This window comes from Macrotis lagotis, chromosome X, assembly GCF_037893015.1.
Source record: "Macrotis lagotis isolate mMagLag1 chromosome X, bilby.v1.9.chrom.fasta, whole genome shotgun sequence".
NCBI classification, from domain to species: Eukaryota; Metazoa; Chordata; class Mammalia; order Peramelemorphia; family Peramelidae; genus Macrotis; species Macrotis lagotis.
Window position 1 is genome coordinate 312,138,991 of NC_133666.1, and position 13,786 is coordinate 312,152,776.

At 38.0% G+C, this 13,786-nt stretch overlaps 1 protein-coding gene and 1 long non-coding RNA gene across 11 annotated transcripts in view; one reads left to right on the top strand and one right to left on the bottom strand.

The window, feature by feature from the left end:
• LOC141503007 (urea transporter 1-like) overlaps window positions 1-13,786 on the bottom strand; it is a 117,092-nt gene that overhangs the window by 18,979 nt on the left and 84,327 nt on the right. For all 10 annotated transcript variants that reach the window (XM_074208076.1, XM_074208072.1, XM_074208071.1 and 7 more), the window contains 2 exons: window positions 7,633-7,761; window positions 5,965-6,151 (listed from right to left, as the gene is read on the bottom strand). In XM_074208076.1, the coding sequence (XP_074064177.1) occupies window positions 5,965-6,151; window positions 7,633-7,761 (316 nt within the window). The remainder of the gene's footprint in view (window positions 1-5,964; window positions 6,152-7,632; window positions 7,762-13,786) is intronic.
• The window catches only part of LOC141503009 (uncharacterized), a 40,443-nt gene that overhangs the window by 10,816 nt on the left and 15,841 nt on the right, over window positions 1-13,786 (top strand). The gene's annotated exons all lie outside the window — the stretch shown is intronic.

Genomic DNA, 13,786 nt, shown 5'->3' on the forward strand with positions numbered 1-13,786 from the left:
ACTAACTATGAGCACCTTAATGATGTTGAACTGTTTGTATTCTTGCATGGAAAGAAGATATTGATAACTCATATGAATATTCTCATTTATAAGAGCTATTAGAAGGAGCATATATAGACAGGGCACAGGAAGGAGTGGAATATAATGGCATAATATAGTAAAAAGATGGAGTCAATGGGTGATAAAGGAAGTACTGGGAGGAAGGGAAAGAGATGAAGAAGCAGCTAAGAAATTTCACATAAGAGTCAAGAAAAAGCTTTTTCAATGGAGTGGAAAGAGGGAAGGCAAGGAGGAATGAGTGAACCTTCATTTTCATTAGAAATGGTGCAGAAAGGAAATAACAGACACACTTAATAGGGTGAGGAAATCTATCTTACCCCGGAGAAAAATGAAAAGAAAGGGATGGGGAAAAGGGGGAATGGGGGGAGGGAAGGGGGGAATAGGTGATGGAAGAGAGGGAAGATTGAGGGAGAGGGTACTCAGATACAATACACTTTTGGACAGGGCCAGGATGAAAGGAGAGAGAGAATAGAATAAATGAGAGTGGGGAGGAATAGAATGGAGGGAAATACAGCTAGTAATAGCAATTGTGGGAAAAATAATGAAGCAACTTCTCTGGTGGACTTATGATAAAGAAAGCAACTCACCCTAGAGACAGAGCCACTGGAATCTGAACACAGACTGAAGTACATTTTTTTTCTCTGTCTCACTATTCTTGAGGTTTCTCATCTTGTGGGGGAGGGGTTTATATTTGCTCTTATAACAAAATTATTGGAATAATAATAATAATAAGTTAAAGTTCACTTGCAGTAAAAAAATGAAAAAATATTGCTAGGTGGTACAGTGGATAGAGTACCCGTCCTCAGACACTTGCTAGCTATGTGCCCCTGAGCACATTTATTTCTCTCTCACTTAATTTCTATCTACTTCAATTTCTCATCTGTAAAATGGGAAACACTACTTTGATGTCTTTGTTAAGAAAACCTCAAATGGGGTCTTGAAGACATGCCTCACCAACTAGTGTGTAGAGAAGAGATTAAGTGACTTGCTCAGTATGGCACAGCCTGTGTGAGTCAGATCTTCCTGCCTCTAAGGCCCACTCTTTATCTAACACACCATACTATCTCTTGTTCTATGGACCCCCTGCTTCTAGTAGTATTTTTTTTTACGGTTTTTCCAAGGCAAATTGGGTTAAGTGGCTTGCCCAAGGCCACACAGCTAGGTAATTAAGTGTCTGAGGCTGGATTTGAACTCAGTTACTCCTGACTCCAGGACCAGCACTCTATCCACTGCGCCACCTAGCCGCCCCAAAGCTTTTTTTTTTTTTTTTTTTAGTTTTTGCAAGGCAAATGGGGTTAAGTGGCTTGCTAGGTAATTATTAAGTGTCTGAGATCGGATTTGAACTCAGGTACTCCTGACTCCAAGGCCGGTGCTTTATCCACTACGCCACCTAGCTGCCTGACCCCCTGCTTCTAACTGAATTTCCTGCTTTCAGTGGCTCATTGTTTCCACCCATCCCTCACATAACTGCACCAAAAATTTTCCTAGGGCACAGATTTGATCACCTCACCCCTCTGCTCAAAAACCTTAGTGGCTCCTTATGGCTTCTACGATACAAATTATTCAGGTTGGTGCTTTATGAATCTGAAGGACTTGCATCTTACCTGCCTTTCTTATATTTCAAATGACTCCCCTTTCTGCCATCCAAACTGCATTACAAGCTATTTCTCAAACTTAAGGTTCTGTTTGCCTTTGCTTCTCCCCCTCCTTGGAATCAACTCCTTGTTTCTCCTCTTAGTCTTCATCTTCAGGGCTCAGTTCAGGTGCCTGCCCATGAAACCTTTCTTGATCTCCTCCAACCCCAATGATAGTTTCTGCTCACTTCCTCCTTAAACTGCCTTCTATTGATTTATCTATGAACATATCTGATAGGCTATTGGGAAGCAGGGAGGATTCCATTTTGTCTTTGCATACCCCAGCACCTAACATAGGACTTGGCTCATAGTAGGTGCTTAATAAATGTCTGTTGACATGAATATTAAAATCCCAATAGAATGTTATTAGGGTTTGTTATTTATTTTTTTTATTTCCCTAGCATCCAAGCATAGAACTGTGCAACACAGTAAGCATTGAATAAATGTTTGTTGCTGTAAACATCCTATGGTTCTTTCACAACAACTCAAGTTATGAAAGTTTCACTTATTTCATTACTTCAGGGATCTGTGATTTCTTCCATGTATTCTTTCCATTGACATTGACTGTGACCCTTCTGTGATTTTTTTAGATAATCTTTGAGAGTTCTTATGGATGAAAAATTTATCACTGTGACGTAGATGTAGTAGTGTGTCTTTCTGAACTTAGTCTAATCATAGAATCAGAGATTTAGATTTGGAAGGAACCTTAGAAATGATTTACCTCATCTGATTCATTTTACAAATGAGATAACTGAGTCCCAGAGAAGCTTTGACCAAGTCTTGACCTAAGTGACTTGACAAAGTCCCATAGGCACTAAAAGAGAGAGAGAGAGAGAGAGAGAGAGAGAGAGAGAGAGAGAGAGAGAGAGAGAGAGAGAGAGAGGTATAATTTGAATACAGGTCATCAAGCTCTAAATCCAATGCTCTTTTCCAGATCTGACCATATGACTCCTCTAAATCAACTAACCCTAGTTGCTTCCTATTGCCACAAACCCTAATAAAAATTCCTCTATTTAGTTTTTTAAAATTGATACAACCTGACCCCAGCCTTTCTTTCCAGTCAGATTGGACATTACTCCCTTTCTCACATTTGTCAGCTCTGTAAGACTATTTCTCTCTGCTTATCCCTCAAAGACATCAATCTTTTCAGTTTTTATGACTTTGCCCTGGTTATCTCTTATCCCTGGAATACATTTCCAATTTCTCTTTGGCAGAATGTCTCCTTTCCTTCAAGACACAGCTCAGGTACAATTCTACCTGAAGACTTGTTTAATCATTGCAGCTGCTAGGACCCTTCCTCTCAAATCATTTGGTATTGAACTACTTTAGCATATTTATAACACACACATATATGTAATATATACACACATATATTAATTCCATATATTTATATATTCTGCATGTTTTCATTTATGTTATATCTATTAACTTCATATGATCTGTACACACATATATCTGTACACACACACAAACATGTATTTGTTTTCTCTCATTCATTTGAACATAAACTTATTATGAGCAGAAATTATTTCATTCTTTGTGTTTTCATCCCTAATGCCTAGCACAGTGACTGACATTTAACAAGTGCTATTGACTGATTGATTGGTTGAACTTTGCTGCCCCTTTAGATGACTGATGCTCATAATCAAAGCCCTTGCAGGTTGGAAGGACCTTTAAGAGCTTCTGCTTCCACAGGTATGACTTTCAAGTGCTCAGGATTCCTTCCTTGTTACCATGAAGCATTGGAAAGCATTTTAAGGCACTTTAAAGGTTAAAAAAAATGAAGTGGCACAAGAACTTTATCAGGACATTGCATAATTCTTATGCTTCACTTATCAGCATTAGCTATTGTTTACCTGTAAAATGAGGAAGTTAGATGAATCAAAGAGTTCTTAACCTGAGGCCTATAAACTTAAAAAATTTTCATAATTATGCTTCAATATAATTGGTTTTCTTTGGAAACCTGTTTTTTTAAAAAATATTTAATTCATTTAAGTTCTCTGAGAAGAGGTCCATAGTCCTCACCAGATTGCCAAAAGTATCCATAAAACAAAGGGAAAGGTTAAAACCACTGGTTTATTGTTTGTTCAGTTGTATGCAGAATCTTCATGACCTCATTTGGAGTGGTTTGCCATTTCATTCTCCAACTCATTATATAGATGAGAAACTAAGATAAGCAAGGCTTCCCTGTCACATAGCTATTAATTGTCTGAGGCAGGATTTGAAGTCAGGTCCTCTTGACTCTAGGGCTGACCCTGAACCACTATTGGCCTAGATCCCTAGATGATCTCTAATGCCCTTTCTGGCTTTCCCACTCTTATCTTTTGCTTTACTAAAAACATTTGCTGTGATTGGTCAGTCAGTGAGTGAAGGGATAGGAGGAATGCAATTCTAAGAATCTCATGGGTTTCTGAGAAATAAGGGCTATATGAAACTATTAACAAGGATGGCTTACCTCATATTATTTACCAGTGCATTCTTTTCTTAGATTATTAAATATTGAAAAAAAATCAGCTTCAAAGACAATGGGAACTGGCATTTTATTTAATTGCCATCATTTAAAGTCACATGCCAACAGATAGCAGTTTAACTGACTTTTTTCTTTTCTTCTCTTCTCCTCAATTTATGTCTGGAGACTCATCCCGATATGATGTCAAAATGATTAGTTGGAAAATGAAAAATTCAGTCCCACAGCCAGAAAGTAGATTTGCTGGTTGCCAGAACACCTGATTAGGCAGAATAGTTTGTCTTTAGGCAGAATTTGCCCATTCTGACTCATTGTTGGATACAATCTGACCTGCTGTAAAACTATACTTAATATCAGTGCCGAGGAAAAACTGAGAAGTCATAATAATAATTTCTCACATTTTAAAAGTGCTTTGGAAAGAAGCATTTATGGTTTACAACATGCATAATGTAAGCTATCTCACCTGAGTCTTGCAAATAGCTGTCTCTGGGGAATGCAGCACTGTATTACAGTACAACATAACTGGGTTGGAAGTCAGTAGACTTCAGTTGGAAGGACTCTCCTGCCATCTGAGAGAGCTTAGAGGTGGCACATAAATTTTCTAGGCATCAGTTTCCATATTTACAAAATAGAAATGATATCTATCCTTCCTACCTTTCCTCTTTCTAAGTACCTTTAGGGACTTGATTACTCCTTGATCTTCCCTCCATAAAACAACACTGTACTTCAACATTGTCTTTATCTCTCTTTCCCAATGCACCTTCTACTCTCAGGACCAGATTCTTGGTTCCTTCTCAGGAAACAATTTGCACAATGTGATAAACTCATTTATATGGATGTACTAACAGGAAAGGCCTAGAGGAAGTCTCCTCCTCATTCTCCTCATGACTTTTCTCTTACTTTCCTTTTAAAAATATGTATTTTAATAAGGACATAGGTGAGAAAGGCAATGGAACATCAGAACAAGAAAGTGCTATTTTGGGTGCAGATAGTGCCTATTTCCCTTAAAACTCTTCCATGGATTGGATTTATATTGAAAATGTTGACTTATGTATGTGTGATCTTCCCCATCACAATGTAAGGACAGATATTGTGCAAAACACTCTGTTAAGTGCTATAAATATTATCTCATTTGATCTGCATAACAGCCTTTTAAAGTAGATGTTATTATTTTTCCATTTAAACAAATTGAGGTAGACAGTGTTTAATTGACTTGTGTCGGGTCACATAACCATGACGTGTTTGAGGTCAGATTTGATCATAGGTCTTCCTGAGTCCTGTGCCACCTACCTGCCTCCAAGTATATTTGTTGGGAGTTGGAAATAGAGAAAGAGAAATAAGAGAAAAGGGTATGAGGTGGTTGATCCATTGTGCCATTTAACTGCCTATGATATAGGTAATGAATGCCATTCTCTAAGATTCCTTTCAGCTCCAAAATTCTTTTATTATTTTTTGTCTAGGATCAATTTTAATGACATTCTTCAATTCAATGTTCAAGCAATCGTTAACATACTTGCCTTTCCAGTCATCTGCTCTGAAGTTTTATGTCTAATTTTGTTGTTGTTGAGGGAATTCCATCAAGTTAGAATATTAGACTTGAGCCAGTTGACTTACTTTGGACTTTCCAAGAGAGTTTTGTTTTGAAACTGATTTTTAAGATTTCTGGCAATTATGATGACTTTAAAGTGATAAAAAGGTGTTTTAGACATACAAAGGTTCTTATATTCATATACAAGAAATCAACAGACCTATCACTATATTTTGAATAAGAAAGAAATATAAAAAAGAGAATGTAACTCTTACCTCAGGGACATTGATTTGAGACCAAGTAACATTGGGAACCGACATTTGAATTACTTTAGTGGGAAAGAAAAGGTTGTATTGGCCAGTGGCTGCCAAGTACATTGATAATACCATATTGAAAGGCAGGGTGACGACAGGGAGGTCCCATTTACAGAGCAATGAACCCAAAGCACTGGAAAAAATTGTACTGAAAAAGAAACAAAACAAAAAGATTAAACCAGGAAGACCAACTTGAGAGCTATCCTTTAGGCAGACTTAATTTTACTTGGTAAACACGTTTCTTCAAGGTTGTATGTAAAACTATCCTTAATAGAGGTAGGATGTATATAAATGCATTAGGGGAGTTGTATTGGAAAAAGAACACTGATAATTCTTGTTGCATAGAGAAAAATACTGCTGTAAAAGAAAGCATTCACTCTATTATTTAATTTGCTACTAATTTGGATTTTCATATATTAAAGTTGCAAACAAAAAGGTAAAATCTTACTTGGAAGATGGGTTTCATGAGGAGCAGCATGGGGTGGTGGCTAATGAGCTGGTTTTATATCCAAAAGCCCTTGATTCAGGTCTGAGGTTAGGGGACTTGTCCAGAGTTACACACACACACACACACACACACACACACACACACACACACACACACACACACACACGCTGGCTTTGTGACTCTGGATAAGTTTCCTAACCTCAGACAACTTTTTCATCGTCTGGAGCTCTCTATGAAAATAAAATCTCAAGTCCTAGATGTTCTCTCCATATCCTTTCCCTTCCCTCCCCCCACCAAAAAATTAAATTTTTTTTTTTATCCTGCATTCTGGATGACTTAGAGATCATGGTCCACATGTCCTTGAGTGACATAGGTTTCCACACCCTCCAGAGCATAATGGAAAATCAAGAGGAGACAACGTTGCATGTATATAACACAGAAGAGAGGGAATTGGAATTAAACAATTTTCTTGAAAAATTATCTCATGAAAATGCATAGAATTACTGGGAAATTTGGGGGAGGAAGCTTTAAGAGTCATATGTTTTAGAAATGTATGCTTTGAGGTACTTGCCATCATATGGAATTTCCCAATACTGGAAATCTTCATTTTAAAATCAGAAGCATGAAGGAAAGAGGCAGCCAAGCAGCAGCAGAGAAAAAGCTGAATAAGGAGCCAGGAGGACCTGGGTTCAAATCCCATTTCTGATACTTAATAGCTGTGCAGATAACTTAAATTCTGAGCCTTGGGCAACTCTCTGGAACTTCTTTGTATATAGTCCTATTTGCTTGTGGTTCTCACCAAAAGCATAATCATAGTTCTTTGATATCAGAATGAAAAGTAAGTCAAGTCACTGAGTCTAATTTTGGCATCAGACATGCATATTTTGCCATTTTCTTACTTGTTATTAAAATGCTCCAAAAGGAAATGAAATATATTCAACACAATTCAGTATATATTCAGTATGCATATATTAATGTGGAATACTTTCACAGAAGAATTTGAGATTTTGTTTAGAGCATACATTTGGATAATTCATTTCAGCATAAATAGTTAAATCCACTAAATTTTTAGCAAGTGACTTCAAATAACTAAATAGCATTAAATATTAATTTTTTCAATTGTATGCATATTCTTGATGCAAGGGATAAAGAATGTTTTTCTAAAAATAGGTTGTACTCACCATGTCATGGACATGACAATCACAGGAAATAGAAGCCACCAGTAATAGTCTCCCTTGTTGCAGAACAAAGCCATGAGTATTCCCACCAGGGTGGCATTATAACCATGAAGCCCAGCTGCTATTGCTGACCTGTAGGAAAGAGGCACTGGGTGTGATGCGCTATAACATGGAACAGTGATTAGACCCAGAGGCCAAAACTGTGAGTGATGGGTGAAAGCAAGGGCACCATCCTATCAATTTCAGCTATGTTTTTGGAGAAGTCCAGTATTCTTGAAAGAGTCCCAGTTTTGGAGTCAAAGGAGTTGGGTTGACATTCTTGCTGTTCAGTCATTTCATTTGTGTCCAACTCTTTGTGATCCTATTTGGGGTTTTCTTGATAAAGACACTGGAGAGTTTTGCCATTTTTTTCCAGTTCATTTTACAGAGGAGCAAACTGAGGCAAATAGGATTAAGTGATTTGCCCAGGGTCTAGGAAGTGTCTAATGGCAGATTTGAACTCAGGTCTTCTTGAATCCAGGTCCAGTGCTCTACCCATTGTGCCACCTAACTTTATCTTACTATCTACGTGATCCTGGGCCAGGCATCGGACATACATATTTTTTTCTTAGTTTCCTCATCTATAAAAAGAGGAAATTGGACTTAGTGACCTTCAAGGTCCCTTCCTATTCTGAATTCTATAATAATGGAAACTCCCTTCCCAAGAGATTTTCAGTAAAGCTTGGACAAATGCACATCTAAAATGATATTGAGGAGAGATTCTTTTTCTGGGAGAGGGGACCATATTGTCTCTGAATGTCTTCTCACTCTTAGGTCTTCAGACATATGCTGATCTTGCAGAAGAAGAATAGTACCATGCACTCTTGGAGCACTCTTTAATTGCAAAAGCATTTTTCCTTTCATGTTTTCATTTCATACATTCTTGAAGTAACTTAAAATTTCATAGGACCATCCTTCAATTCAATCCACACTTATTGACTCATGTATAAAAAAATGCTATGTTTAACACTGGAAACACAGAGAGATAAAAATGACACAATCCTGCAATCCAGCAGCTTACAGGCTAATTGGGAGAAGGGAGGAGAAGGATACTATCAAACTGAAAGAAAACAAAGAAGTTTGGGCAAAATGGTAAGATTAAAGAGCGAGTTTCACCTGGAGAAATAGTTAAGGAAGACTTCTAGGAAGATGTATTTGAGATGGATTTTTAAACGAAGGGAAAAATTTCAATGGATGGAGGAAAAAAGTCCATTGTTAGCATAGGAGAATAATGGGAGAAAAGGCATGAATACAGATGAGGGCAGGATAAGAATGGGGGGGGGGGATGGAATGATCCAGTTAGAAAGGTAGCTGGTGATATAGCAGATAAAATTCTGGACCTGCAGTTAGGAAAACCTAGCTGTTACTAGCTGTGTGACTCTGGGCAAGTCGTTTAAACTTTGTTTGCCTCAGTTTCCTCAGTTGTACAAAGGAGATAATAATATACCAACCTCCCAGGACTTAAATTATGCTCTGGCCCAGTCATTCAACTGGGACACGCAGTTCAGCACCCAAGTCTGGGAACCAAAGGTGTCTAAACAGTTCAGAACTGTAAATCATGCTGCTTAGTTGAAAGAGTTGACCTAAGGGTAAGTCCATTTGCTTTTGAACATTAACCCCAAAGGAGCTATTCCAGGAGACTTCCAATTGAAGAGTTGAACAACAAGCAATGGAAAAGACCAGCATACCCTGGGAGAGGTCAGAGGCAGGGATGAGAGGAAGAGGAAAATGACCTATCTCAGGCTAGTGCTGAGTTAGAATTGGGAGAAGAGTGAAGTTTCCCCAGGGGACAAAGACAATGAGGAAGTGGAGACCATGAGTATGAATTGTTTATTTTGGAAGTATGTCTATGAAAAGTAAGAAGTAATTTCAAGGCATCATGGGATCAAAAGAAAGGTAGTTTTGTTTTTTAAACACAGGCAAGACCTGATCATGTCTGTAGGCTGAAGAGAAGTTACACATTTAAGAGAGAATAAGTAAAGGAGCAAGATAATGAAGAAGATGGAAGGTGAAGAAATGGAGAACAAAGGTAGACTGTAGAATAGGAGTAGAGGAAAAGAGTCCAAGAGATGGCTCTCAAACTTCTTAGTCAAGTAGACAGCAAAATTTTCTGCTGAGAGTAATGAAAAATAAATTGAGTTGGGGTTAAAGAAAAGGAAGGTTTGGAGAGTCTCTCTGGATAATGTGAAAGATCAATAACATGAGTAAAAGAAATGTCATTCAGCAGTGAGTGCTCAGCTGAGGGTAGACAGTTTTAAATATATGTTATATATCCATTCACTAAAGTTTTATGTATTCTTCCAGCAGTTTTCAACAGTGTTCTTCTGGTTCTGCTAATCTTTCTCAGCATCAGTTCATACAAATCCTTCCAACCATCCCTCCTGGCTTCTAATAGAATAATAGTGTTCCATAACATACATATACCACAATTTGTTCAGCCATTCCCCAATTGATGAATATTCACTTAATTTCCAACTCTTTGCCACCCAGTAGTGGTATTGCTGGATCAAAGGGTATGCCCTTTGGGCATAATTCCAAATTGCTCTCCAGAAAGGTTGGATGAGTTCATAGCTCCACAAACATTGCATTTGTATCCCAGATTTTCCATCTCTTCCAACACTGATCATTTAGACCTCACTATAACTAGAAACTGTTAACACTTCCATGATCCTGACAATTGAAATTCCCTCTGACCACAATCTCTTGTGCTCCTCTCCCTCTCCTTCACTCTTGTTCTTAAATCTTATCATGACCTCTGTACTTCAATTTCTCCCTAATCTCACAATATATCATCTCTATTCTGAGTCTTCATACTTCCCCAATCAGTTTTAATCATATGATCAGCCTCTTCACTGTCCTTGAATCCTTTGCCCCTGTGATCCTTCTGTGCCCTTAATCCTATGAATATCTCATGCAAAATGTACAACTAACTTGTGAAAATCTTTCAAATTCTTAGAGTCTTGACCCTTAGCTTGGTATTGTGGAAAGAGTACCAGATTTTGGAATGAGAAAAACTGAATTCAGATCCTACTCTTACTTTATTTTGGTGACCTTGGGCAAGTTACTTTCCTTCTCTGGGTCTCAGTTTCTTCATCTGCAGATGAGAAGGTTGGGCCAGATGTCTTCTGAGGACTCCTTCAGTTCTGGATCTATGAACCCAGGATCCATTTATAGGTACCAACACTAATGGTTAAAAGAGCCAAAGACCATAAAGACCTTTGCTGGAAGGGACTTTAGGACCATCTAATCCAATTCACTCATTTAAAAGATTAAGACTTTTGAGGTCCACAGAAATTAAAGGCATAGATATTGAACTTCAGAGGTATAATTTAAACCAAGATTCTTTGCTATTAGAGCTAATGGTCTTTCCATTAGATACCAAGATCAATCAAATGAGCTAATACATATATAGAATTTTACGAAGCTTAAAGCTCTATATGAAGCTATTATTATTGTTATTACTGATATCATTGTCATTATTACTATGCCATCTTCTCAATCTGGTATTCCTTTAAGATCTGCAAAAGATTTTATATATATTACCTCAGTTGATTCTCAATACAATTTTGTGAGATGTATGTGCAAGCAGGGACCTATTTCCCAGTCACAAAACTAGTATCAAAGGTGGAATTTAAACCCAGTTTTCTCCTAACTTCAATCCTAGCTATCGGAGCTGTTTCCCTAAGAGGGCTGATTGACATAGTATTATATATAGTTAAATAAGGCAAATCTCATTAAACCAGAATCTGCTATTTGGGGATATGCAATCATACAAAGAGGTTCAAGTTTACTTGTGTCAGGTGTCAGCAGAAAGAATTTATTAGAAAAACTAAGAGTTGTTGTTTAGTTGTTTTGGTCATGTCTGATTCTTTGTGACCCCATATGGGGTTTTCTTGATGAAGTTACTGAAGTGATTTGCCATTTCCTTCTCTAGCACATTTTACAGATAGGAAACTGAGACAAACAGGGTATGGTGACTTGCCCAGTATCACACAGTTAGTGTCTGATTTAAATTCAAGAAAATGACTCTAGGCCAGGCACTCTATCCACTCTGCCAAGCAACTTAAGAGTGGGAATCCATAAACCATAAACATTTAATAAGTACCTGATGTGAAAGCAAGATTATAAAGCAAAGAAATAACCTTCAAGTGTTTCTGTAAACTCTCTTCCAAACCTAGAACGTTCTCCCTCCCCATCTTGACCTTTTCCCCTCTTCTATACTAGGGGCAGGGAACCTCCTGTTAGCAGACCATATTGGTCTGGTATTGCCAAGGCAACTTCAAGCAGAACTCGAAAAACAATAAATATAGGAGCTTTTTAGGGGTGAATTAATTAAATGTTTGACAAAATACAGCAGGCTAATTTTTAAGTTGATAATTTTGTATGGCCTGCAAATGATGTTATAAATGGCCCTTGGCAGAAACAAGCTTCTCCATCGTTGCTCTACACAAAGCCCTTGCTGATCCCCACCCCACCCCCAGTTATGAGCGTCCTCTGGTCTCTTCCTGAAATTATTTTGTATTTCATTATCAGTGTAGTAAAACTTAAGCTCTGGAGGACAAAGACTATTTTTGTTTCTATTGGGATTTCCCTGGGTCTGGCAGAGAGGTACTACCTTGAAACAAAACAAAACATATTTTTAATAAATACTGAATTGAATTGAATTCCTAGTACACAAGAACTTAAAGGATACAAAAAGTCTACAAATTAATGTGCGAATTATATATTAAAATCTCTCTCTTTTTTTTGCAAGGCAATGGGGTTAAGTGGCTTTCCCAAGGCCACACAGCTAGGTAATTATTAAGTGTCTGAGGCTGGATTTGAACTCAGGTACTTCTGACTCCAGGGTTGGTGCTTTAGCCTCTGTACCACCTAGCTGCTCCTCAAATCTCTTATTAAGGAACCTCAGAACCTGCCCCAAATGCCATCAACGATGAGTATAAAATGAAAGGAAAAGGAGGTAGGCTGCCTGTGTAAGGAAAGGGGGGAGAGAGCAGATTGAACATCCCAGGCCCAGAACTGTGCTTATGAAATATTCAAAGACCTAGAGCATGTAGAAGATCAAGGTCATTCCTTCAGATGACTCCCAATCTTCTTAGTCAAGTAGGTATAAAGATTATTTACTGAGAGAATCCTTTAAATGAGGAAGAAATAGGAATTAGGGGGTTGAAGAAGAGACAAAGGTGGAACCAAGGAGTCCGTGACACAGAATAAGTCAAGAACTCTCTACTGAAAGAAAGCTGTCTTCCACACTTTGGGTCAGCCCTCTTTGGAAACTTGACAGTGGGATAGGAGTCATTAATGATGAGAGGGCATAGATGGGCTTCAAGATGCTCCTGAAGTGGAATGGGTGGGGGAGGGGAGGAAAGGGGTACCTGCCCCATGAAGACCTCATATTCTTACAAGTATACAAGTACCCTCTAGAATTTAAGGATCTCTACCTCTACCAGCCTGCTTAGTGTTTCCTTGGTTTTGATTTCTGTATGAGTCACAGATGATAGGATGGTACAGAAATGACCTTCCCTCTCTATCATCCAATCCAAGACTAGGCAAGCTAGAAGCAACTCAGGAGTTTTTTTAAAGTACTTAGGAGTGGCTCTTTTAATCAAAATAAAAGATTATGGATAGATTGATCTCATGTTAATATGCAACCACTTTGTAAAATGTCTTGTAGTTAAGTAGAGTTTAGTCCTATAGCTTTTTCCTCCTCTTTCCTCCTAGTCAATGCCCACAGCATAGTACCAAAGATGCCCACTTGGGCTCCCTCTCCCTACTTGCAGTCTTCATTGTGTACTTTTCCCCTTTAGAACTTTCTTTTCCTGGAAGGGGACAATTAGGAATTTAGTACAAATGTACTAAAGGCAAAAAACACCACAGACCCTTTCCATGAATTCCCAGGCTGCATATATTCATTCATTCAACAAAGCCCTTTTGTAGTTAATAACTATTCTAATGTGTAAACACTATATTATATTATTGATACACACACACATATACCTTTCTATAGGAAGAGGACAAAATCAGATTTTTGGTATCAATTAGAACTGTGGGAAGGACACAAGTCCTAAAGTCAAATCTCCCCTGTGATGCTTATTTCCTGTGTAATCTTGGGTAAGTC